The 26,467-nt window shown below is 39.8% G+C and overlaps 4 protein-coding genes across 6 annotated transcripts; 2 read left to right on the forward strand and 2 right to left on the reverse strand.

Moving 5' to 3' along the window:
* Positions 1-217: 217 nt before the first annotated feature.
* Positions 218-5,808, forward strand: LOC122036554 (putative inactive cysteine synthase 2). 2 transcript variants are annotated; one of them, XM_042595907.1, is made up of 10 exons: positions 218-586; positions 1,843-1,952; positions 2,035-2,092; positions 2,165-2,428; positions 2,543-2,680; positions 3,272-3,323; positions 3,413-3,462; positions 4,537-4,596; positions 4,701-4,792; positions 5,401-5,808. In XM_042595907.1, the coding sequence occupies exons 1-9, from the start codon at positions 383-385 to the stop codon at positions 4,755-4,757; spliced, it is 993 nt and encodes a 330-aa protein (XP_042451841.1). In that variant the 5' UTR covers positions 218-382; the 3' UTR covers positions 4,758-4,792; positions 5,401-5,808. The 2 variants fall into 2 exon arrangements, with proteins under 2 accessions (XP_042451841.1, XP_042451839.1); XM_042595905.1 differs by having other exon boundaries at positions 222-586; positions 4,712-4,792; positions 5,401-5,807.
* Positions 5,809-5,885: 77 nt separating this feature from the next.
* LOC122036552 (pentatricopeptide repeat-containing protein At2g22410, mitochondrial-like) lies at positions 5,886-8,606 on the reverse strand. The gene has a single exon (XM_042595903.1). The coding sequence runs from the start codon at positions 8,220-8,222 to the stop codon at positions 6,459-6,461; it is 1,764 nt and encodes a 587-aa protein (XP_042451837.1). The 5' UTR covers positions 8,223-8,606; the 3' UTR covers positions 5,886-6,458.
* A 242-nt stretch (positions 8,607-8,848) lies between these two features.
* Positions 8,849-10,791, forward strand: LOC122036553 (L-ascorbate oxidase homolog). Its single transcript, XM_042595904.1, has 3 exons — positions 8,849-9,093; positions 9,156-10,259; positions 10,360-10,791. The coding sequence occupies exons 1-3, from the start codon at positions 8,849-8,851 to the stop codon at positions 10,655-10,657; spliced, it is 1,647 nt and encodes a 548-aa protein (XP_042451838.1). The 3' UTR covers positions 10,658-10,791.
* Positions 10,792-11,946: 1,155 nt separating this feature from the next.
* LOC122036566 (probable galacturonosyltransferase 7) lies at positions 11,947-22,104 on the reverse strand. Of its 2 annotated transcripts, XM_042595924.1 has the most exons (10): positions 21,575-22,104; positions 21,288-21,316; positions 21,150-21,209; positions 20,999-21,055; positions 19,004-19,136; positions 18,867-18,922; positions 18,303-18,598; positions 13,602-13,959; positions 12,972-13,517; positions 11,947-12,789 (listed from the first exon to the last, which is right to left on the reverse strand). In XM_042595924.1, exons 1-10 carry the CDS (start codon positions 21,729-21,731, stop codon positions 12,508-12,510), a joined length of 1,974 nt encoding a protein of 657 aa, XP_042451858.1. In that variant the 5' UTR covers positions 21,732-22,104; the 3' UTR covers positions 11,947-12,507. The 2 variants fall into 2 exon arrangements, with proteins under 2 accessions (XP_042451858.1, XP_042451859.1); XM_042595925.1 differs by lacking the exons at positions 20,999-21,055; positions 21,150-21,209; positions 21,288-21,316; positions 21,575-22,104 and adding an exon at positions 20,640-20,721.
* Between the last annotated feature and the right edge of the window lie 4,363 nt (positions 22,105-26,467).

The following is a 26,467-nucleotide window of genomic DNA, read 5'->3' on the forward strand; positions in this document are numbered from 1 at the left end:
AGTACAGGGAAGAGCCTTCCACTAATCTTTTTTCCTTATTTGCCTAGGAAATGAGAGATGGTCATTAAGATGAATAAATTATTTAAAAAATATATAATTTAGAGAGGGAATTGTTTTATATCTTAATTCATTATTTATATTCATTTGTCTAAAATTATATAAAAAAAATTAAAATCTATTAAATATAGATACATCAAATTAAATCAAATCGCTACTAATGTTTTGGACTTGTAACCGACGACTTGGATGGATCTATCGGGCCCAATGAGCGCATTCACGGCCCAATAAGGTATCCTTGGAGAGAGGCCATCTTATCCTTGCGAGTTGCGAACCATCTCTGAGTTCGCTAAACCCCTCGGAAAACCTCGACTCCCTTCTGGCGATGGCGCTGCTCTCCGCCTCGTTCCTTCCTCTCTCCGCCGCTCGACGCGCTCGCTTGCACGCCTCCAGACCCGAACCTTCCTTCGGCGCATCCTACGGGTGGGGATTCTCGCGGAGGAACCCTGCCGCCATTTGCGCCAAGGCGATCTCCCTACGCTTGGCCGAGGACGTCGAGACCGTCAACATCGCCGATGATGTCACCCAGGTTCGTTCTCGACTCGCGCATAGTGTTTCGAGCCTTGTTTGATTGGTTAGTGTAGTTCCTGGTCGGCTATTTCTTATGTTTTCCGGATTTCGTTCGCTATTCGTCTGATTTGGTTTTGGAGATTCGATGATTGACTGCATTGTTTGCTTTTTGGTGGGAGTTTAGTTGGGTGACGGTTCTAGTTACCAGTCAATAATCATCCAATCAGTTTAATGAATTTAAATCCTGCAGTTGATTTGAAAGCATTTTGCCATGCTGGGAGGCAATATGTGGATATGAATTGTTAATGATTATAATGCCGCAGAAACATAAATCTTGCGACAGATTTCATTTAAATCTTGTGTTGATTCTGAAGTTTTTTTTTTCATACTGGGAGGTAATTTGTAGATACAAATTGTTAATGAGCTCATTCTCAACACACAATACCTTGGTTTGTTTCCTTGAGGCCAAAATTGTCACTCAGGAAAATGTCAGTCTTGAAGGGGAGCCTTGGTGCAACTGTAAAGTTATTGCTATGTGACTAAAATCACGGGCTCAAATCCTAGAAACAACGTCTTGCAAAAAGCATGGTAAGGCTACGTACAATGGATCCTTCCCCGGGACCCCGCATGGCGGGAGCTTCGTGCATCGAGCTGCCCTTTGGCAGCTTACAGAATCAGCTGATTTTGTTTTGACAAGTTGTATCCATATCAGAAAAAATTGGCATACATATGTGGATGCTATTATATATGGTGAAGCTCATTGACTAGCTGATTTAGCTCATAGGCATTGTAATATTCACATCTTTTCACGTTCTATTGGGTATCTTAACTTCCATACTATTAGCACATAATTCTTCATTTCCTAAAAGAAATAAAACATTAACGGGAATAAAAAACAGTTCGATGAGGGCGAGTTATTGTTTCTGGACAACATAGGCATACCTTTATTGCGGGAACAGTCATTGCTTGTGCTATCACAATTCACAAGTGATGAAACTTTTAGGATGAAAAGTTTTATGATCTGACAGTTACTTAGTCTAAATTAATAGAACATCTTGATTCCCCTACATATCAAGAACCACTTCTATGGGTTATTAGTCCTGTATGCATGCTATACAAATGACAATGTGAACAATGCCGAGTGAATTTCAATTTGTTTAAACGTTTAGACAGACTTTCTTTGAAAATGTATGTTGTTATTTAAATTGAGTTTTTCTTTTTCATTCAGAATCTACACCTCAACAATTGTTTTCTTTTATTTGTGTTTGCTATCAGTTAATTGGGAACACACCTATGGTTTTTCTCAACAAAGTCGTTGAAGGTTGTGTTGCTAACATTGCTGCCAAGCTCGAATCCATGGAACCTTGCCGTAGTGTCAAGGACAGGTAACATAAAATTTATTTAACTTGTTGATATATTCTGCCGTTGCTTGAATGATTTTTAGCTTGTTGACACTTTAACACATAGAATTGGATGTGGCATGATAAATGATGCTGAAGAAAAGGGGTTAATCTTTCCAAAGAAGGTGATCCTTTTAGTTTCTGGCTAAAAGTATTTGCCTCTCTAAATATAATATATTTGCTATCTTTTTCCTCAGACTATTTTAGTTGAACCAACAAGTGGAAATACTGGGGTTGGTATTGCATTTGCAGCTGCTGCAAGAGGATACAAACTAATAGTAACTATGCCTGCATCAATAAATTTGGAAAGACGTGTACTTCTTCGTGCCCTTGGAGCAGAGATTGTTTTAACAAATCCAGCTAAGGGAATTAAAGGAGCTGTGGACAAAGCTGAAGAAATAGTTAGCAAAACACCTAATGCATACATGTTTCAGCAGTTTGACAATCCAGCTAATACCAAGGTTGTTTTTGATGGATTACTTCTTTTTAAAAAATCGTTGTATTTTCAAAGATGCGTAGTGTAGGTAGATTCTACCTTGTAGCTTTTATTAAAATACCATTTGGATAATACACAGATCCACTTTGAAACCACAGGCCCAGAGATATGGGAGGACACCATGGGTGGTGTTGACATATTTATTGCGAGCATTGGTACTGGAGGTACCATAACAGGTGCAGGGAGTTATCTGAAAATGATGAACAAGGATATCAAGGTAACATTAGAGCATTCTCGCATATGCTTATTATTAGCTTCATAAATTACCTATATTTTTAGTACATTGCAAATGGTTGATGTTCCGCAAGAAAATTTATAAAATCAAGGTCCGGTTTTTCAATGCTTTCCAAATAATTGACAAATATGCAAAGCAACATTTTGGGTCATCTATTTGACATGTAAGAGCGTCAATATCTGCAATTGAAGTATATGAGATAACCTCACATATATGGCATCATTTTGTCAGTTAAATGATATAATTTTTGATTGAAAAAATTACACTTATGTTGGAAAACATCTAATTGGACCTACATAAAAAGCTGACATTATAATCCCATATTGAGAATCTATCAACACCATATGCAATGCTATTAGATTTATTTGATTTTATGCACTTTATTTCTACCTTTTATAAGAATTCTTCAATTGATAGAAAAAGCTCAATGTTTTTAAGCTAGAATTTCCTAAAACCATCATATTGTTAGTAATGATGCTCTTGCTAGAGTTACATATGGCTTAGTATGTAATTGCTTTTGATATTCAACCATTTTCAACAATCTTATATTATTTTTTGAGTAATTCAATTTAGGTTATTGGAGTAGAACCTGCTGAAACCAGTGTTATTTCTGGAGATAATCCAGGTGAATGACAATATCAATACCCTGTCTTTTCATGCGTTCTTTTATTTCCACCTGCTCATGTTTTCTACTTTTCCTGATAAATTAAACAGGTTACATACCAAGCATCCTGGACGTCAAGTTACTTGACGAGGTTATAAAGGTTCGGAAGTCTCGAGTTAATTCAAATCATTTGATGCTTACTTTTTAAGATATTCACTTTTATCCTCTTTATTTCGATTACTTAACTTACTTTGTGGATGCAGCAGAAATTAGTCGTATAGCAAGTCATGAGCATCCTAACTCTCATTGGAGTCATTTGAAATTACAATATGATGGGAAAACCTAACTCTTTTTTTCTGTTGTTAATATTTGAATGGTCTTGAATCATTGAGTTGTTTGAAGATTGGGTAAATTGGTTTTTGGGTATGAAATTTGGGCTGGATCAATTAAACATTTGTTTTGGATTCACTGACAACTTACAAGTATGCTGTGCGGAGTAACTGGATGTTTAAATCAGTTTTCTGTCATGTCGTACAAAATTTGTGGGTCAGCATCTCTGTACTCTGTTTTGTTTGCTTCAGCGATCATGCTGGCAAACAGATCATGAACAATTTTAGTGAATGTGTTCGTGTATATAGAATGAAATTGTACTTGAGTAAGATCAACATTTCTAGAGCCAAAATACTCCCATTCGAGTTCACGCTTTGAATGTTTCAGTATTAAAAAAATTATAAAATCTATTTCTTTCTATTACCAAAAAGTTGCAATATTTTGCATACAAATAACTCAAAACATACATCTAGATGACAGCTTCAAAATGTTTGATTTATTGCAAACATACATTTTTTGATATGTAAATTCTTTCGAACATTATTACTCAATAACATGGATTCTATTTGTTTCAAATTTTCATGCCTTGCTGAAGAACTCCACTCTTTTCTAAGTTACCAATCGATTAGATTGTGATTGGAGGCAGAGAAATCTGAGTAGAATCCTTAGTATTGTATATTTTTGTTTCACCTATTATGCTTGTCAGGTAACATTATTAGTTGTTTCTGAAATTTAAGCACCTCCAGATAGCTTTTGTTATGTTATCAAATGTTACTTATTTGGTATGCTATTCCATTTTCATAAAGCTTACTGCCTACATTGCTCTGCCTTCTCTCTTTTCTCTCCTTTAACTTGGTCTAATTTGTCAAACAACTTTGCACTGACTGAGTCATTCATTCACTAGATTACCACTGCAGAGGCCATCGATACTGCAAGGGCGCTGGCACTAGAGGAAGGTTTACTGGTACCTCTTTGAAATCTCAATTCTCTGTTTGTATTCCTGGAACAGTTGAAGGAACAATAAGGCCACGGGTTTTAAGTGCATATATGTCGTCTGAATTTTTTCAGTCGATTTTTAGGTTGGTATATCTTCAGGAGCTGCTGCTGCTGCTGCAATACATGTAGCTAAGAGACCTGAAAATGCAGGCAAGCTAATTGCGGTAATGAACTATTTATTCTTCTTTTTCATTATTGACATTTTTCAACATTCTGCATATAAAACTAATGGCAATTTACTGCTTAAGAAGCCATTCTGTTAGTCACAAATTCAACAACTCATGAAATTTGTTCTAGAATTTTGATATATTTATCAATTTGGTCTTTTCGGCGAGAATACTTTAGGAAAACATCTTGCATGTGGTAATTTTGACATGCTGCAAATCAACCAGTGATACTTTGATAAAAGTTTTAGAAAATTTCCCTGACTAATTATTAGGCTTTAGAAGCAATACACCAAGATGTTCTAAGCTAAACTATGTAAACTCTAGAACTTGAAGAGTTCTCGAGTCTGGTAATTCACTTCTACACTCAAGTTTCTGCATTTGCTTCCTTGTTCATTTATAAAATTCAGCACAATGTTTTTTGTCAGTCGTTAATATTCTATTGAGTGCTTTATTGAAAAGAAATACATATTAGAAATCAAAGTAAGATAGACAAAAGTTATCGGTTTTCATTATTTCCTAGATCATGCATTTTTAACTCGAAGAGTCTATCCAATGTTGATAATAGCATGCTGATGCAATGGCCATGTATCTGCGAATCACCACAGGTTGTTTTCCCAAGCTTCGGCGAAAGATACATTTCCACTGTTCTTTTCCATTCGATACATGAGGAAGTCAGGAAGATGCGGAAGAAGTGATATTTGCTCTCCTGGAGGAGCCATAACTTCACCATCTCACACAAGCAATTGAAGTTTCAGCCATGCCTTAACGCTGCAAATGATGTAGAAGATCAGCCTCATGCCAATGAAATTGATTATTGGCGCGGCCAAAGCTGACAGTGCCTCAATTGTACAATTCTAAAGAAGAGGGATTTATGATCGAAGCTTTAGGTTTTAGTACCTGCAACCGTTACCTGATACTCGGTTATAATCTTCCAAGTGTTGCACAACATTTTCATGCATCACTCTTGTCCAATCGATATTGCACTCAAACTATTCTGCCTACGAACAAATGCAATTATCTTTGGTATTATTATTTTATTTGAATGAAAATTTTGATGTTCCACTTCTGTCTTGATTATTCAGTAACCTTGATCATGTGTTATTGTGTTATTATTTTTATAAATTTAGAATGACATAACAAAGATGTGTATCAACTGCTACTGAAAAACTGTGTTTATTTCTTCTTTAAATAATGCACCAAAATCTTGGAAACTTGGCTTGGTTCATAAATGATTCAGCCAGTCCAAAGGTTCTTTCAGGTAAGGAAATAACACCAGCTTAGTATAGCAGATTCTTCTAAAGTCAGAACTTCCAAAAACCTACTAGCCAATCCTCATCACATCGGTTATATAAGTGGCCAAAAATGATTTGCTTGTTCCCAACGTTCCCGTCAATTCATCTCTCGGCTACACGTGATCATTGTCGAAGCTGCCAATTTAAGACGGCAAGCTTTCCAATTTGATCTAGCCGCCCTGCTTAGAGTTGCCATTTCATAGTTGTGAGTGGACTTACGTTGGGCTTATATCGTCATGTTCTGCTCGTCGTTACACTATGGAAACTTGTCCAAGCTATCTTTCATCTCATAATCAAAGTCAGCATCGGCAATTTGAAGAGAAACTGAAACACCATTTATCTTTCGAGCCAATAACTTTGCGTAAAACGACTCAGGCAATAACTTTTTGCTTAGTCGCCCGAGGGAGCTCAGTAGCAGTCGGCTTATGTGCCAAGTTAATAACTTCAATAGAGCTACAACCAGGTACCTTCTGCACTTCACTGCATTCCATCTTTCCTCTTACATCAGTTGCATCGCACCATCGGTTTGCCATGGCATAGGTGTTCGACAAAAGAACATAATTTCCACTATTGTTTGGATCCAATTCGTTAAGCTTCTCCATAGCAATCTCAGCCAAATCCACATTACCGTGTGTGCAGCACGCTGCAAGCAATGTTCTCCAAACGATCGGATCAGGAGTGAATGGCATTTCCTTGATGAAATTGTATGCCTTGTTCAATTCACCGGAACGACTAAGAAGACCGACCACACATCCATAGTGTTTCATCTGCGGTTCCAGCCCAAAATCTTTCTTCATGCAGTCAAAGTATTCGAGACCTTTCTCAACCAATCCACTGTGAGCACAAGCAACTAAGATAGCGAGAAAAGAGCCATCATCAGGCCGGAATCCTTCGCTCAACATGTCAGAAAATACTCGCAGCACTCTATCAGCATAGCCATTTGTCGCAAGTCCCAACATAATTATATTCCATGACATCGTGTCTCTTTTATCCATCCCCTTAAAGACTTCGAATGCATCCATGATAGATCCACATTTCGCATACATATCAATAAGAGAGTTCGCCGCATAGATATCAACCCTTATATTGTTCTTCCTCATGTAGTCATGAAGCCACCTACCTAGATCGAGCATACCAAGATGTGCACACGCAGAGAGAACACTAGCAATGACAACCTCATCCGGTCGAATGTTATCCTTCTGCATCTGCCGAAAGAGTGATAAAGCTTTCGAAAAGTGGTTCGCTTGCGAGTACCCTGTTATCATTGAACTCCAAGATATCAAATCCCTCTCAGGAATAGTGTCGAACATCCTTCTCGCGGAAACTAAATCGCCGGCTTTAGCATAAGTTGTGATCATAGCATTTAGAGTGACTATGTTATGGTTCGTCATTTCTTCAAACACCCTTCGAGCATGTTCGACCATCCCCCGTCGACCATAATAATCGATCAAAGTATTTCCCAAATAGACATCCACCTCTATGTCGTTCTCTCTTATGTACTCGACCATGGATTCAGCCAAGTCCCAAGCTCCCAAGTGAGTACAAGCAGAGACAACCTTCACCATGGTGACCTTGTCGGCCTTGATGCCCTGCATTCGCATCGATTCAAACAGATGCAGTGCGGCTCTCAGGCGACCGTGCTGGCTGCACGCACAAATCAGTGAGTTCCAGGAAACCAAATTTCTCTCCGGCATTTCGTCGAACACCTTGCTCGCGAGCGACACGTCCCCGCACGCCGAGTACATATGGATCAGTGAATTGGAGACGAAAATGTCGGAAGGGAATCCGAACTTGAGGCAATCGGCGTGTATCTGGCTCCCTTCCCCGGCAGCTGGGACTCTTGCGCAGGCCTTGAGTGCGAAAGGGAAGGTCATGTGATCGATCGGGACGCCCTGTCGCCGCATCCGACCGTAGAAGGCGACGGCGGTCCCGGGAGCGTCGCTCTGCGCGAAACCCCGGATCATGGTGTTCCAGAGGAAGGTGTTCGGCGCTTGGATTCGGTCGAAGAGGCGGAGGGCGAGGGGAAGGTGAGGCGGGGAGAGGGCGTAGGAGAGGAGTACCTTGGAGACGAGATGGGAGTGCCCGTACGAGCCGGTGACGGTGAGGTGGCCGTGGAGCTTCCTGCTGGCTTCCATGGGCGGCGCTGCTGCTCTGAGAGGAGGCGAGCATGGGGCGTCGACCTAAAACTTCCCACAAGCCATTTCCGTTCTCGCCTCCGTCGAGGTCGGCGATGGCTGCTTCCGTTCCATGGTTTGAACTTGAAGAAGGCCGGCAGAGTATTCGACGGAATGCCCCCAGGAAGGGAATGGTTTAAGAGGAAAATCCTACTTCACTCCTTCAGAGTTTATTCTTTTACAAAACACTCCCTTCGCCTCTCCCCTGAACTAGGGGTGTCTTGACCTAGTACTAACACGAAGGGATCTCGACCGATGAGTCTAAGAGGAATCGATCACAACCGTTGATCTATCGAGGGGAGGAAGAAACAGATGAGAAGAGGAAGAAGAGGAGAACCACCCGAAGTTGGGGCGATCGGCAAGCTCCACCACCCACAAGACCAGTCCAATGAACAATGCCATGGACTATAAAACCACCAACACCTCGCTCCTTCAAATGGAAGCTCTCCCTCCTCCGATCGCGACACACTCAGACTTGGGAGATCTTCGATGGCCACCCGCTAAATTCTCCCTTCTAATTTACCCCAAAAATTACCTCTCTTGTTCTTAAATTTTCCTGGTTGATAAAAAAAAAAGGAAGAAGGAGAATGTGGAATTCTGTTGTTGTCCTGTTGATCGCCGCCGCAGCGTTGTTCTTGGCCGTCGGCGCTGAGGACCCGTACCTTTTCTTCACGTGGAAGGTCTCCTACGGCACTGCTGCTCCGTTGGGCGTCCCCCAGCGAGTGATCCTCGTCGACGGCCAGTTCCCCGGCCCGAACATCAACTCCACCACCAACAACAACATCGTCATCAATGTCTTCAACGAGCTCGACGAGCCCTTCCTCTTCTCCTGGTACAAAAATGGAAGCTTTTGCAGGTTTTGATGGTGGTTTTGATAATGCCGTTGATTTGCAGGAACGGGATTCAGCAGAGGAAGAACTCGTGGCAGGATGGAGTGGCCGGAACCAACTGCCCCATCGCGCCGGGGAAGAACTTCACTTACCATTTTCAGGTGAAGGACCAGATCGGTAGCTTCTACTACTTCCCCTCGCTGGGGATGCAGAAGGCTGTCGGCGGCTTCGGCGGCCTCCGCGTGAACAGCCGCCTGCTCATCCCTGTTCCGTTCGACCCCCCGGCCGATGACTTCACCTTCCTCATCAACGACTGGTACGCCAAGGATCACAAGAGCCTCGCCAACGCCCTCGACGGCGGCCGCGGCATCGGGGTTCCCGTCGGCGTCCTCATCAACGGGAAGAACAGGGGAGACTCGCCCCTGTTCACGATGGAGGCCGGGAAAGTGTACCGGTACAGAGTCTGCAACACCGGCACCAAGGCCTCCCTCAACTTCCGCATCCAAGGCCACGTCTTGAAGCTGGTGGAGATGGAGGGATCGCACACGGTGCAGAACGACTACGCCTCCCTCGACCTCCACCTCGGCCAGTGCCTCTCGGTGCTCGTCGAGGCCGACCAGGCCCCCGCCGACTACTACGTCGTGGCATCCTCCAGGTTCCTCAAGAAGGAGCTCACCGCAACGGCGATCGTACGCTACGCGGGCTCCAACGGGGCGCCGCCGGCGCCGGAGGCGCTCCCCAAGGCGCCCGTCGGCTGGGCATGGTCGCTCAACCAATGGAGGTCGTTCCGGTGGAACCTCACCGCCAGCGCCGCCCGCCCCAATCCTCAGGGCTCCTACCACTACGGCTCCATCGACATCGCCCGCACCATCCGCCTCTCCAGCTCCCGCGCCGCCGCCGCCACCAGCAAGAAGCGCTTCGCGCTCAACGGCGTCTCCCACGTCGACTCCGCGACGCCGCTTAAACTCGCCGAGTACTTCTCCGTCGACGGAGTCTTCAAGTACAACCTGATCGGCGACGTGCCGCCGCCTCCGGCGTCGAGCCCGACCACTCTCGCCCCCAACGTGATCAAGATCGAGCACAGGTCGTTCGTGGAGATCATCCTCGAGAATCCAGAGAAGAGCATGCAGGCCTACCACTTGGACGGCTACGCCTTCTTCCTCGTAGGGTGAGTCCTACCCTCCATTTGTTCCCCCCTTCTCTGCGGCATTTCGCCGAACAAGCGGTGCGCGCGACGCTGATTTAGGGCAAACTCGAACCTCGAGCAGGATGGGGCCAGGGAAGTGGTCGGAGGCGAGCAGGAAGCACTACAACCTGATGGACGCCGTCAGCAAGCACTCGGTGCAGGTGTTCCCGGGGTCTTGGTCGGCGATCATGGCGTCGTTCGACAACGTGGGGATGTGGAACCTGAGGTCGGAGGTGTGGGAGCGGCGCTACCTGGGGCAGCAGCTCTACATCAGCATTGGAAACCTGGAGGAGTCGCTGAGGGACGAGTACAACGTACCGGAGAACGCCATCATCTGCGGCGGCGCTGTCGGCCGCCTCCTGCCGGCCCTCTACACTTGATTCGTCGACGATAGCAACCTCCTTATTGAAGTAACGCTTATTATGCTTTTCCTGGTTAATCAGCACGTGCGTGTAACGTGTGTTCCGCGCACATGCGAAATTCTTAAAAATGAAAGAATTCTTTTATTTAAAAATTGGATTTTATATTATATATATGTGGTAATTTATTATTTAAGCCTAAAGGAAAAAATCATTAATTATTTAGTGATAAAAAATATTAAACTAAAAGAAATATGAAGAAAATAATACATTAAATAATTATCTCTTCTTTTTATTTAAACCCAACCATAAAATAATAGTCATTAATTGTAATAAATAGAAATTAATATAGTTAGGTTCATCGATTTGTTAAATATATATAGAAATAATGAATGTTATTCTGAAAATGTGAATGATGGTAAAAGATAAATACATTCATTTCCAATATTTTTGTCGATTTGTTCCAAGACTAATACGAAGAAGATAAATTATGGACGACTATTAATTTTTAGAATAATGACTAACACATAAAAAAGATATTTATCTTAATTTTATCGAGATTCGAATCTCAAATTTTAAACAGTACACCAAGGAAGCAAAACTTAAGACGCTTAAATCACTTAACATGCCCACCCCCACCACCAACTAAAGTAGGTTTCTTGACTTGACTTAATCAAACTATCCTATTCGCTCACCCCATTAACTTGAGTATACAGAAAAGGATTGCGGGTGAATGAAAAATAAAAGAGTGAGGTTTTTTTTTAAAATAAATATTTATATTTTTCACTAACTAAAAGAATTATTAGTCATAATTTTTTATAGCATAAACAAAAGATTGAGTTAGACTTGATTTTTTTTTATTATTGTAAAAGAAACTTGAATGCATATTCTTAAAAAAAACAAGAAATCTCACTTGAGCTCGTTGATTTATCTAATAATCTAGCTTTAATTCAATCGATTCCAGCTTTATTTGGTTACTATTTTGTGATGTTTCACCTCTTCCTCTCCTTTAAGTTGTTCACAGTGAACAACAATGTTTCACACCTCTTCCTCTCCTTTAAGTTGTTCACAGTGAACAACAAAACATCAAAACCAAGCACATCTCTATGAACAAGTATTATAAATCATCTCTATATTTGATCGATTAATTAAACTAGTTTTTAGTTAGAATATTCATGCATATCGAACATGAAATTTACGACGACGAAGCTTATCGAAGAAAGCTAAGTAACTTCAAGAATGCCATCCATCGAACTGCAAGTAATTTACAAGTGAAACAGATACACGAGTGGCAGGTCCAAAATTGCAAGTTTGAGACAAATACTAGAACTTTTAAATACAAAATGACATTAAGTTTGTCAAGAATGGAAAACCTTGGCTAGTGTAGCACTAATAACAAATAATTGCTAATGGGAGATGGCAAAATATACCCTCATTACGGTAATAAGCAATAAGGGTTAGCGTAGCAATAGGGGGCGAAAAAGAATTGATCTGCATTGGTCAAAACTCGGCGACAATCCATTTTAGAAGTGCCAACCTACTACTTCAGACTATATGACAAATGAATGACAAGCAACCGGCTAACACAATCTTACCTGAAACATGCTTTACAAGACCTATGCTTGCAGCTTACTTCCCTGTAAATTTTGAGGTCAAGAATTATTGAAGAAACCAGATGCTTTTCTTGCATCGCGTCGTCATCCGAGTGTTCCTGAACCAGAAGATGGAAGAAACTCCTTTTCCAATTCTTATTGGTTGACTCTTGACAGTGAAGTATCAGTTGATGGCTCAGCAGCAAATTGACAAAAATGCAGGCAAGTTTTGGTTCCTCCTCTTCGATTCAAATCCAATACTTGAGTCTGCGACTAAAGCTATGGGTTGACATTGCATTCTTCCATATATCGCTCATCTCGTGTAAGGTACTTCTTCCAGTATATCTTGTACTTGGGAATGGCTAAATCAAGCCAAGGCTTCATGTTGCCATTGTAATGCAAAGCGGCTGCATTCTTTAAGGAGTCTTCAGAGACTTCATAATCATGGCCAAGCCCTTGCTGAACTAAAGTATTGTCGAGAGTATATATATGACCGTGAAATGCAAGTAAATTTGCTGGAAGTGCAGCAGCTCTCCATTGTACCTCATTTTCTTGTTTCAACTGCCATAGGCAATGAAAGAGAAAAAAAAACATTAAGCATATACATTCTGAATTGTGTAAAGGTAACCAAGGAATCACTTGAAACTAAAATCTCTGATGTTCAGTAAAAATTCTTATCGACTATGGAAACTGGAATAGTTATTGATATTTACACATAACAACGTCTAATCCTTGGCAATTACCTGATTGACAATCTTTTCATAAACTCCAGTAATATCAAGTTCTCTCCATTTCTCCAAATCAACTATGTTTATGCCAGACATCCAGGCACAATCGTTACTGTCATACATAGTGGTGCCCAAATATGACTTGAGATGACCCAATTTTACTCCACAAAATTCAGTAGCGCCAATTACTTTGCCACCCAAATCAAGATTCCACAAAAAGGATATGTCTTTTTGAACAATCACATCATCATCCAAAAGAACTACCTTCTTTAGATCTTTAAACATATCAGCAAGAAGAAAGTGGGAATGGCCAAACACGGAGAGATATTTAGTTCCCATCTGCAATGGGCTTCGTTGAGAAATAGTGTGACTAGAGATGCGGAACTCCTCTGACATTGACATCTCTCCCAAGTCTAAGTTGGAAATATGATTAGACTTGAGCTCATCAAAATTCAGAATGTCAATGGTTGCATTTCCATAAGAGTGTCTGACAAACCAGTGTTTCATAGAGTAAAAATTCTGTTTATCGGTTAGCACATGGAAAACCATTCTATCAGATTCCTGCAATACAAAGGGGAGGAGTCATTAAAACTGATGAGAAAAGTCTTCAGAGAATCATAGAAGAACAGGATTAGAGTGTCAAACCTCAGAATTCAATACAGTAGAGTTGATAGTGACTGATAATGCTAGTATATTTTTTGAGAATATAAGATAGTGTTGATAGCTTGGATTGTCAATTTCAGAAACAGATATACGATCCATAATAGATGCAGGAGATTTAAAGAACTCTACTGTCAATCTCATTAAAAGACAATGAAAAGTTTTGGACATGGTCTGGACACCAAGCTGATATAAAAAAGCACTTTGTTTCATATGGAACTGAGCTTCATCTTCTGTCAGATCAAGTATCTGTCTTAGTTTCCTATCAATATTAGTGCAATCAATGGGGCACGACTTGGCTTCTGCAATGATCTTGTCCATATTTGAAATCTTCTTACCTACACTGGAAAGAGAACATGTTAATCATTTGTGACAAAAAAAGAGGAAGGAAATGTAATATTTTAATAAGAGTTTCAATGGATTGATCTTATGAAAGACAAAAATGGAATATTCGGTTTCATGTGAATCCATACAAGCCATATATTAGAACAACAGAGCATCACAATCATTCTATTTGCAAAATGTTTTACTTCAAGTTCTAATAGTTAACTTTCATCATTTGACTTTCTACTATCTAGTTAAATGCTCTATAAAGCATTAACATTGTGATGCCAAGCTTGGTTTTGAGGCTCAATTTATTCTCAAAATCATTGATTTCTCATGACAACAGAAGCATCCCATCAGAAGATCAACTAAACTATGAATTAAGCTTGTTTCTTTGTCCAATGAAAGAGCATGAGCTCTTAATTATCATTCCATATCAAATCCAATGGCAATCCCTGAGTTTTTTTTTTTCAAAAACATAAATAAACAAGTAGAGGAAACAAAAATAGCCCTACACATGGTGCCAGTTTTGTTTGGGTCCTTTTTACCTTTTTTTTCTGCTTCAACTATATCCGTCAACTTTCAAATTTATGCCATTTTAGCCAATCAATTATTATTTATTTGATGGCAAGCAGAAGAACGGCTAACTAGAATACTTGGTTAACGGACATGTTTACTTGAATGGAAGGGAAAGGGGACAGGAAAAGAGAGGAAAAACTATGTTTGCTTGAATCCAAAGAAAGAAAGAGGTGTACTCATTCATTTCATTCACTCGGAGAAAGTATGGTAATCATGGTATTCGATTATTCATTCCACAAAGATATTCACACCAAGATCACACAGAGAAGAAAAATGCTGCTAATTGAGAGGACAAGCAAAACCACACTAAAGAAGCCGATAGTGCCATCAAATTACCACATTAACCAATCACCTGATGAAATTCTAATCCTCTCCGTGCCTATCTGAGATGCCCACCATCAGCACCACACTCTCCACTAATGGAAGAAGATATTTCCTCCAGACAACATGTCTCGACAAACAATTGGGTGGCATTGGCGAAGGTAAGCAACAATCGAAAAGCTGAGGCCGTGAACTTAGCTTCTTCCTCAAAAGCTAAAAGATTTACAAAATCTCTTCTCCAGTTTTTGGGTAAAACTTCGACGACAATAGGGAAAAATGAGTTCATGGTCAACATCCTTGGACATAGCACAAGGTTATGTGCCTCAGTTGGTGATTTTACAACAAAGGACAAGAGGAAGAAGTATAAAATTTCATTCAATATATGAATAATATCTTGAATAATAGATTCAGGCACCTTATATAGGATTCTACAACCTAAATAATTATAGCAAGTCTAACTAGGACATATTAATATGAATAATTTGGAAAGATACAGAAAAATAAATATAATATTAACTCGGACTTCAAAATCAATATATTTTATTTGGACCGCCTTATTTATCTTGCATTGCCTTCCCTGTTCTCTTCCTCACCTTCTTCAAAGTCCCTCTTCACTAACTCTTTCAACTGCCTCCTTCCTTTTGTAACTCTTCTTATTTAAATATACGCAAGGATACAGTGAAATTAGGCTTAATCAGCTTCATCTCCATCTTCCCCATTTCTTTACCCTATGAGATTGGCTTTATCCTCCTTATTTAGTCTGCTCAAATCTGCCCTTCGAATACTCCAGGAACATTGTAATATCATTCACCAAGCTCTTCTAACAAACCAAGTCCTCATTGCATCCTTGTCCCCACTAACCTAGACATCCCCCCAGCCGTCTCTCTTCTCTAAGTATCTCTAATTCCAATCCACCCTTGCCTCCATTAGAACAAATATTGCTTGATACCCTGATCTCTACAATTAGAGATGGCAGCTTCAATGAAATCCATGATCCACTAGACTGATTGGGGTATTTTAACAGATGTTGACAGAGTTAACGGACTGGCAGTTTAAAAGTTTAGAAAACATGTCAAGTCAAGGCTGATATTGATCTCTTATCCACCAAAATTACGCCACCTCAATTCATAAAATCTTTGTATACAAACGCTTATAGAATTAGTTGTTAGTGCAATTGCCAGTTAGCACTAATAATTGAACTTTAATTTTGATGAACGATAAATGGTTAAAGTTAGATTCTGCATGATATGATACTTTTACCGAGTGTATAGGAATTGACAGGTCTAGAAGACTTAACACCAAGTTGAAGCCTGACATGAAGTCCAGATAGATCAAAGTGTAACATGATATCTGGCAGGAAGTCAGTCTGCGGGACCTAACAACCAACTGAAGTCCAGTTGGATCTGTGGACCTGACAACTGCCAGAAAGACTGATAGGTCAAAAGGCAAGTCAAGTGACCGCAAATGGTAAGTAAAGGTAAGTCACTGGAAGAGAGTAATCCAGGGAGACCGAATCCCAAAGGGACTATAAGCGCGGTCCAGTTTAGAGCCATTTCGGATGTCTAAGCTGAGATCATGACTGAATCCTAGTCTTGAGAAGACAAGATCTAATTAATAATCATTTTATTTGTGTTAACTTTATTTTGCAGGTTATTTATTTTTGTTATTGGGCTAACATGAACTTGCAAGATTAAATTGCAAATAATCACCTCAAATGAGTGTTTGAGACGTCTCGAAGTTACGCGGAGGCGCCATGGACTCAGTGAAGGCGCTAATGCATAGATAAACTTCAGGGATGCAGTGCTTGGAGGCGCCCTTGCGTGGATAAAGACCGAGGGTTTTAGAGTTGATAAAAGATGGAATTTGTGAGATCAAATTTGGCATTGAAGGGGCCTCAGATGAGGTTGGAGGCACTTTCAACACTCCTTAAAAGCCCTGTTCGGACAGCGGCTAAAATACAACTTCCATACGAGCTCATACGACCGTTCTGCCACTCTGACTTCACTGTGTCGCTGTCGTGCTACTAATCTACAACTTCCAACTGCTTCCGGTAGACCGACACCGACACACGAGCATTCAACTTCGACATTTCTATGTTGGTAACAATTTAATTAAAGTTATTTACTTTATTGCTAAGGTAGTGTAGGTTTGTTACATAGTCCTTCTTCGTATTCTTGTATTTGATTACTCTAGCTAGAGTTTACCGATAGAGAATTTAGTGGATTTCCCATCGATAAATCTAAGGGGCTTGGGTCTTGGAGTAGAAGTCGTCAAAGGCTTCGAACCAAGTAACCGACCATGTCGATGTTTTCGATTTTTCATTTCCACTTTTCTTACTTAATCTGTTTTATTCCGCTGTGCACTTGCACTTAGTTTTAAAAAGTCGAAAAGAAACAATTTTTAAAATACACGTGATTCACTCCCCTCCTCCCTCTCGTGCAATCGATCTTACATTAGTAACATGAGAGAGTGAAATAATATACCAAATAGTTAGAACTAGCATTGTCTAACAATGTTGATGATTCACAGAGTATAATATTCACTTCTAAACAAGCCAATCATTATTTTAGTCTATATTGTAGATAAGACCAAACTGTTTTTATCTAGTTTACCTGTTAAATTTAACTTATTTCTTCATGTTATAATTTTATTTTTCTAAGGATGTCCTTCAAATATTGTTTTATTGTGAATTGGCAAAAAAATTTCTTACTATATAACATTTGTTCTAAAAAGTATGGTACTAATCTATTTGTATATATCAAAACTAGCCATGGAGTTATATCAGGTGGGTGGGAGAAAAAAGTGAAGGGAAAAAGTGATGGAGTTTATTTTACATCCAAGTGGAGATCGCATTTTGTTTAAAATACCTAGGGTGGGGCAGTGACCAGTAGAAACTTCCTAAGGGGAGACAACTGGAAAACCAACCGAAACCTAATTACCACATAAACTAACCATTCAGTCATGAGATCGCTTCTAATGAGACATTACTAAATTTAAGCTGGGTATTCATGTGTGAGAAAGAAGGGAAGCCTTGGCGCTTTGTGACGAAAAGGTCACGGGTTCGAATTCTAGAAATAACATCTTGCAAAAAGCAGGGTAAGACTGCGTATAATAGTTCCTTCCCTAGGACCTCACTTGGCGGGAGCTTCATGCACCGGGCTATCCTTTCTTTTTTTGTTATTCATGTGTGAGAAAGACAAGGACAACATATGTCAAAATACTATATTTTATTAGTGCTATCAGTCATTTGATTAGTTATTCTATCTCTTACCAAACAATCAAAAGAATCTTTCAATGGTCATTTGATTAGTTATTACCTGGCTCCTATTTAAGTAAGAGGGGTGGGACATTCAATGGTCATCTTTGAAACAATCAAAAGATCTCAAGAGTTGTTTTTCTGATTTCATCAAGAAACAAACAAAGATGCTCATATGCTCCAATAGTTATCAGAAGAATACTTACAGTGGCGGTAGATCAGGATCAGAAACTGCTTCGGTAAGAATGCGCTCATGATCCTGAATATTCTGTTTCAATTCGCGAGTTAGGGTTTCCTTTCCTTTAATTTTTGCGATGCTAGGGTAATAAGCTCTCGCCACAAAAAGCTGATCCTTGAGTCTCTTCACATTAGAATCTTTCATAACTCGTCTATTTTTTCTAGCCCAAAGACAATAGCTTCCAAATTCATGTTCACAAGATCTGTCAGTCTCATATACACTCAAACCTGTGTCATGCCTTGACTTCGGATCTTCTACATCAGGCTGAAAAAAACAAATACAATAATTAGATTAGGCAATCAAAGAGAAGTAAAAAATATAAACCATCTAGCATAAAGAGCTAAATCAGTAATATACAGGCGAAAGCATGAGATATAAGTAAATTCAACACATTTATGAAAAATAGCACTTCACTTGGCATACAAGTAATTATCATCCTGATTTACTGCACGTTGATAACATATTCAGTATCGTACGCCAAACAGAAATTTTGAACAGAATTCTGGAATTGTTCAAGGTGTCAAAGACTTACTTTAGTATTCAGAGATGAAGGCTCTTTTGAGACATCACTATGTCCCTTAACAGGGCCTACAAATCAATGGTCAAGGATGAATTAAAAGATATAAAAAACATACGTGTTGGTAAGAAAGAATTCACATGTAAATATACCTTTTGATTTGATCTCATCGCCTGTTGTTGCCTGAGAGCTATAATTATTGTAATGTGATGCGGAGGGCGAACTAAGAGTTTTCTTGATCCTCATGTTCAATTCCTCAGCAGGAGGCGACACACTAGGGACATCCTGATAAATAAGCAATTAAATTTCCTTTTAAGAAATATTGACAAAATTTCATTAACCTTAAATTAAATTTGTTCATTCATGGGTGAATCAATAGTTCTCCCATGTTCAATTTGCAAGTTTAAAGGTTCCTTCAAGATTGATTATGGATTAAAAGAAAAGCAAAATTGCTATAGCAATGTGAATCAAAAATACAAATGTAGGACGCTTGCATACTTATATTCCCTAAGATTTAAAGGATAATGATATTAAAGAAATAAACAATGTGAATCAAGGAAAAGGTTTGAATAATGATTCAAAACTAGCTACCTAACATCATATGTAAGGTTGTCAATTTGACGCTAGTGCCATGGATCATTTTAGTGAATATCAAAAGGGGAATTGTAAGGCTCACTGAAACATTGTGTAATAGGTAAAAAAAAAGATTTATAACATACTTGAAATAATCTTTAGATCCCCAAGGTCATAAATAAAATAGTAAAATATCTTGTTTAAAATAGTAGAATATGATTAATAAATGAGATTGATCCCATTAGAAATACAGCCCAGGTTGATGTCGCATTAGACCCACCTGGATAAAAAAATTACAGAATTATACACTACATTTAAAACTGAAATGAAATGGACAATGAGGCATTTGAAGCTGATTGCTTGCAGTTATAGAGAAGTCATTGTCAAATCAACCTTCATCGGGTATGTGATTGAAGAGAGGAAGATCAAGACAGTGATGATGGTAAATGAAGAAAGGAAGATGGATTCAACATGATAACACTTCTTCTCAAGACCAGACTTCAGCTTCTTCTCAATCATTGTCGAGCTACCATAGACTTGAGTCTCAATATCAATTCCAAGACTTGACATGACAATAATTGTTTTCCTTAGTCACTCTTGAGCTTGGCCAACTCTATCCTCAATTCCTCATCGTCGACTCCAAGTCTATATCCAACAAGATTTCCTCCAATCATGCAAATTCATTTTTGGTTTCTTTCACAAATGGTAGGTGTTTAGTACTAATTGATTGGGATTATTTTTTGGTAATTTTCCTCTTTTTTCCTTTTCATACTTGTGTGAAATACATTTCATAATGAAAGGCAAAGAATCGCCCTGCTTGCAGAGGTAGTCTTTCAATTAATTATTGAAATAGGACCCCTACTATGATCAATGAAAAGTGCAGGATTAAATGATTTTGGTGGAGATTATAATTTACAGACAGCCATTACTGGAAGGGCTGAAAAAGCATCAACTGATATTTATCCATGACTCAGGCCTTGGGAAAAAACATTGTTTTGTTTATCCTTTTCATCATTCAAATAGAATAGGTAACCTCATTGGTCACCATAGCAATACATCCTTAGAATAGCTGGATTAGGATTATTTAGAAAGTTAATACAGAATGTGTCTGAATTCCAGCATTCACTCATCCGTATACTGACTGAACAACTCAAAGAGGATATCGTAGATTAAATCCAATTAAATGATAACCTATGGATAAAACAGGATAGTTACCATAATCAAAAGCATATCCATTATCAAATGACAACGGGCGTACATCTTAACAGGGTCACCACTCAGCACCGTACATGTGAAAAGAAATTAAGGAAAGTTACAAAAGGAATGCAGCTAATTTTTCTAGTAATAACAAGATCAATGGATCCATGCAAAAGATTAATTTATGATATACAGGATAATTATCATATCCAACTCCCATTTATCCTATTTATCTCAATTCCTCAATCCATCAATTTTATGATACAAAGATACATATGAACATCAACAACCAAAGCAAGCAAAGCAAAATACTTTGTTGTCGTTAATGATGAAGGAACATTGTCATTAGAAATTTGATAACAGTATGTAAAATTAACCTTTGAAAACGTCGATGCAAATTCTTCTTCAAGGTGAGGAACCATCCACTGAGCAACCTATCGAGTTCAGATCAATGAAATTATATAAGAAGCTGCAGCTGCATATAAATCATTGTTACTTGAGATATTGTCATAAACAGTACAAGAGAACCTTTGAAGAGATCTGCTCTTGTTCACGAGCAAGATTGTGGTAAGTGTCAAAGTTACTTTCCTGGACATTGATGCAAAAGAAAATGATATCAAATAAACAAATCACAATCGGGAACTACAAGATATCAAATCCCCTCACCTGCTGGGAGCGAACGTCCGCTAAGTATCCTGCAGAAAATGACAGATGCGGAATAAGAAATCTCACCAACCACATGTTCAAATTCAAAACTTATAAAAATAACGGCTGAAAAGTAAAATATTCAACGTCGCGTTTCCACAATCGAATCGCGACCACGAGCTGAGCTGGATCAGGAAGAATACTGTCCCGCCGCGAAATGCGGAAGCTGTAAGGAAGCCCCTCGCTACGAGTAGATCTGCGAATAACGATTAGGGTTTTACGAGGAGAGATCCGGCGGGATGACGCACCGGAAGGGAAGCGGTTGTGGAGGCCGAGGAGGAACACGAGGGGGACGAGCAGCGAGAAGAATACGAGCGCGAACACGGCCGCTGGCTGTCCCTTCCACCTCCTCTTCGCCGCCTGTTGCGCGGCGGCCGACAGCCCGCCGGCGCCGTACCCTTTCATATCACTTCGCCGCTACCTCTCCGTCTCCCCCTCTCTCGTTCACACTCTTCGGCTTCCGCTCTCCTCTTCAACTAAACCTCCCTTTTCTCTCCCACCAATCCGCACGGGTCCACGACGATTCCGATCGGGGTAGCGGGCGCATCCAAATCAATACGCAGATCTCTGGATTCCCATTTCCTCTTGGAAATCTCGCTCCATTTCGATCTCCGGCTACAATCTGGCGTTACTCTTCTTCTCTTCTCTTCGGAGAAGATTTGGAATGTGAATTAGTCGCTTTCAAAAGTCGCAAAAGAAAACAAAAGAAATGCGGAGGAGGGGGAGGAGAGAGAGAGAAATAGAGAGAGAGAGAGCGGAGGAGGAGGCGGAGACGAAGGAGACCGGAGATGGCAATTATATATATATATATATATATAATTAAAAAGGGAATAATTTGAAAATATTTTATATTATATATTTCGCTAGAATTTTATTCCTAATTATCAGCTACAATAATTTAAAATTGCATAAAATAGCGACATTTCACTTGTTTTTTACATTGCTTATTAATTAATTGATTTTTTTTTATGTGTCTTTTGTTTAAAAGACAAGAAATAAATCATTATGCATTTGTAAATGGATTGATATGTGAATCCGTTTGATATTTGATTCGCAAATTGAATGAGTCGGTTCGACAATGACTCGACAGCGAACGAGGGGTCATTAACAGTGATAGTGATTAGGAGTTAAGTATCGATAATAAAATACATTTGACACGGAGAAAATTTTGTGTCGGCAAGACAAAGAAAGCCGTTGATTCTTTCTTTTTCTTCCGTTATCAATATTATACTTGGATTCTGCCCTCTTGGGCTCCACACAACACAAGTGCATCCCTAATAAAGAATTGAGGCAGCCTCGTAATGCTCAATCCTTCCCCACCTCATGGATGCTTACTTCTTGCTTAATCCAAGTTAGCAAATCAAGGAAGATCCTCAAGTTGCAAAAGAATTTGCTAGCATCCTTGGCAAGCACCAATAACCTACCAAGAGTTAGTAGTGAATGCCACATGGAAAACTTGCTAGAGCCAAAACTCATAGAGATCGATTGGGGAAGAATAGTCAATGACCTTATTGAAGCCATGACTTGTTGAGATCTTGCGTCTGTTAGTTGCTTTAAAAAGCTAATTAGGTGTAAACGAAAGGAGAGCACTTCAAAATTCAAGCTCCTCTTTCGAACCCAATGGATTTCATCGCTAGTAAATGAGCCCTTAACTTATGTCTTCTGAAATTATCTTTAACTCTTAAAACAATCACTTAAGTTAGCAAAACTATTTAGAGAGGTTTAAACTTATTGCTCTCACCCTTGACGGTGAACAATTCCGCATAAACCCTAAACACTAACACTATATAGAGTAATCACTTAACTTCGCTAGATCACTTAAGTATTATATTTGATCCTGTCCGGAAGTTGAGTAAATGAGCTACCGGTGAGAAGGTAGGAATGTTGACAGGGGCAAGACCTGAGCTGGAAACTGCGAGCCTATGCACACCACAAAAAGAGCAAACAGGAACATTAGAGCAAGAACAAGGGAGGGGGTCCTTATCGCAGACATTTCGATGCTCAAGTTAGAACCAATTCGAAATGAACAGTAGAATAGTAGTGTGGATGCGTGTGTGCGTGCATGTATTTGGCAAACGGAGATGACCCCTTTTTATACCGTCTCTCATAACCTTTGCAATGATGAGACGTCAAATAATGTCTGATATCAAAATATGTCGAATAGTGGAATATTCCCAGGTGAGTAGTCGTTATTCCTTGACAGGTTGTTGTGATTCTCTAACAATGTTATCTCCTAGAGGGAGTTTGATCAGCTTGGAGCTGTACCCATGAGATGGGAGGTTGAGTGATGTGTATAATTCGTAAGTGTATAAGTCCTCAAGTAATAAAAAATATCAAACCCACAAGAACTGTATATAAGCACTAGAGACTCACACAACAAAAATATCAAACCCACAGAATGACACGACTCTAACAACTGAAAGCGCAGTCTTCCAAATCTCTGAGAAGTTGTTGGTATACTTATTTATTTCTGGACTTAAATTATAGATCTATTTATTCCTCTTATAAAGATTTGCGAATTGTTAGTGAATTGTCCAACGAAAGCACTCGACGAGTGCGAACCTTATAGTAGCAGTCGACGAAGGCTCCGAACAAAGTAAAAATTAGTTTGTTAGCGTTGTTTTAATTTTTCTCTTCCGCTGCGCACTTTAATTTTGTATCGATTTTCGACGATCGCTATTCACCCCCTCCCCCTCCCCTCTCTGGCGTTCTTCATGATCCAACAGTTGTGAAGCTCTTGGTTGAAGACCTTTAAATAGGCTCATTCCGGGTGCTTGGACCACATGACTCAGCCAGTTGATGTGCTCCACATCAACTTGTGGATGAGTTTTTGGATTCAGGCGCTTGGACCGACTCCGGGCACCCAGACCGCCCGGGTGATTGAACTCTCCTTTTGTTCAGCAACTTCTTCCCTACAAAAAGGTTAGTTTAGACAATAAAAAATATATATTTACCTTGCAAAACAGAGTTAGCATAACATAATAAAACAGTAGTAATAATTAGATCATGTCTCCTTGAGATCAGGATCTAGTCAAGGTCTCAACTTAGGTTTTCTAAATGGACCTAAGTTGGACCGATGCCTACAGTTCTCTCAATGGGGAACGCATCCTCACTTGATCTCTTCTCCAATTGCATACCTCTACTCACCAACTGCAGTCTCTTGACTTGTCTCTAACCTGCCAGGTCTTCTTACTAGTTGTCAGGTTTACAGATTCAACTGGATTTTCGACCGGTTATCAGGTCCCGTGGACCCAACCAGACTTCCCGCCAGATATTGGGACCCGCAGACCTTTTTGGACTTCCCACCAACTATCAGATCCCGCGGATCTATCTGGATTTCAGCCTGGTGTCAAGTCCTTCAGGCCAGTCAACTCATTCACACTTGGTAGAAAGGTTAGACAAACACTACATCTAACTTTAACCTATTTGTCATACATCAAAACTAGATTATTAGTGCAACCTTCACTAACAGGATGCACTGAGTCTGTCGACCCATTTCCGGTGTCACCCTTCTTACTCACTGCGCCTTTCACTCAACTTCTTGTGTTTCTAAGTTCTTGTGCACTTAAACACAAGACATAAAAAAATACAGGACTTAACTTAAATCAGTTGATTACATCAAAATCAACCTGGGTTACTTACACTTTGAAGAATGGGAGGGTTCGGTCAGTGGACGGGGATATGAATCTAGAAAGCGTCATGATCTAACCCACCAACTGCTAAGCCTCCTTGAGGTTTTGTGGAGCTTGCATATCTCTAAAGGTCTGTACCTTCTCAGCATTGACTTCAATTCTCGGCTCGGTGACAATATATCCGAGGAATTTCCAGCTTTAGCACTGAACATGCACTTAAGGGGTTTCAACTTAAGCCCATACTACCGCAAGGTGCCACAAGTTTCCTTGATGTCCGTGATGAGGTATTCCGCCCAAGTTGATTTGATAAGAATATCATCCATATAGATTTCAATATTTCTCCCGATCTACTTTCGGAAGATTTTGTCCATCATCCTTTGATATGTTACTCCTACATTTTTTTAGTCTAAATGGTATAACTATGTAATAAAAAGTAAATGGTATAACTATGTAATAAAAAGTATCATCCAAGGTGATGAAACTTACCTTCTCCTGGTCCTTCCGAGTGAAAGAGATTTGGTGATATCTCTAATAAGTATCCAGCATATAGATCGGCTCACTTCTCGAAGTAGAGTCCATTATCTGGTCAATTCGGGAAAGTGGGTAACCATTTTTGGGACTTGTCTTATTGAGGTCATGGAAATTAATGCAAATCCGCCACTTATTATTGGGCTTAGACACCAAGACTACATTAGTGAGACAAGAGGAAAATTGCGCCTCCCAGACGTGTCCCACTTTCTAGCAACTTGTCGACTTTTGCTCGGATAATTTTGATCTGGTCTGTCGAAAAATCTCTTTTCTTCTGCTTAATCAGTCAGGAGTCAGGAACAAGGTGAAGCTTGTGCTCATTCACAGTTGGGGCTACCTCCGTCAGTTCCAGCGGAACCAAGCAAAGATGTCTTGGTTCTGAGTTAAACAATCCACTAGGCTCTTCTTGGTTTCTAGCGCGAGGTCGGTTACTATCTTTGTAATGCCTTTTGGCCGGTCAGGATGTATCTATACTTCCTCCTGCTTGACCATCTTGTCAACCAGAGGCAATGACTCTTCCTGGATGGTGTGTACTCCTCTATCCTAGATTTTTTAGGCAATGCGCGCCTCTATTTTTATTACATCGACATAACACTTCAACGTGGTGAGCTGCTCCCCCTTACCTCACCAACCTGGATCTCCATCAGAAATTTTTACTTTCTGATAGAAGGTAGAGACAGTCACCTGGAATTCGTGCAAGCTGGCCTCCCCAGGATGACGTTGTAGGCAAATGGAGTGTCCACCACCATATATGTGTGTTGGAATGTATACTAAAATCCTAGTTTTTTGTATAAATATTTACTTAGAAATAAGAGTCGTATTAGTCAGATATCTACATTTATAAGTTAAGTGTAGTTGTTCAATTAATTTATATTGTAGATAACATGGTGTGTGGTGTCACACATAGAAGATCATGTTATCAGTTCTTTATAAATTATAAACAGTTGCTCACGACTAAGATGGATAGGAACAAACCATTGG

This window comes from Zingiber officinale, unplaced genomic scaffold (assembly GCF_018446385.1).
Source record: "Zingiber officinale cultivar Zhangliang unplaced genomic scaffold, Zo_v1.1 ctg174, whole genome shotgun sequence".
NCBI classification, from domain to species: domain Eukaryota; kingdom Viridiplantae; phylum Streptophyta; class Magnoliopsida; order Zingiberales; family Zingiberaceae; genus Zingiber; species Zingiber officinale.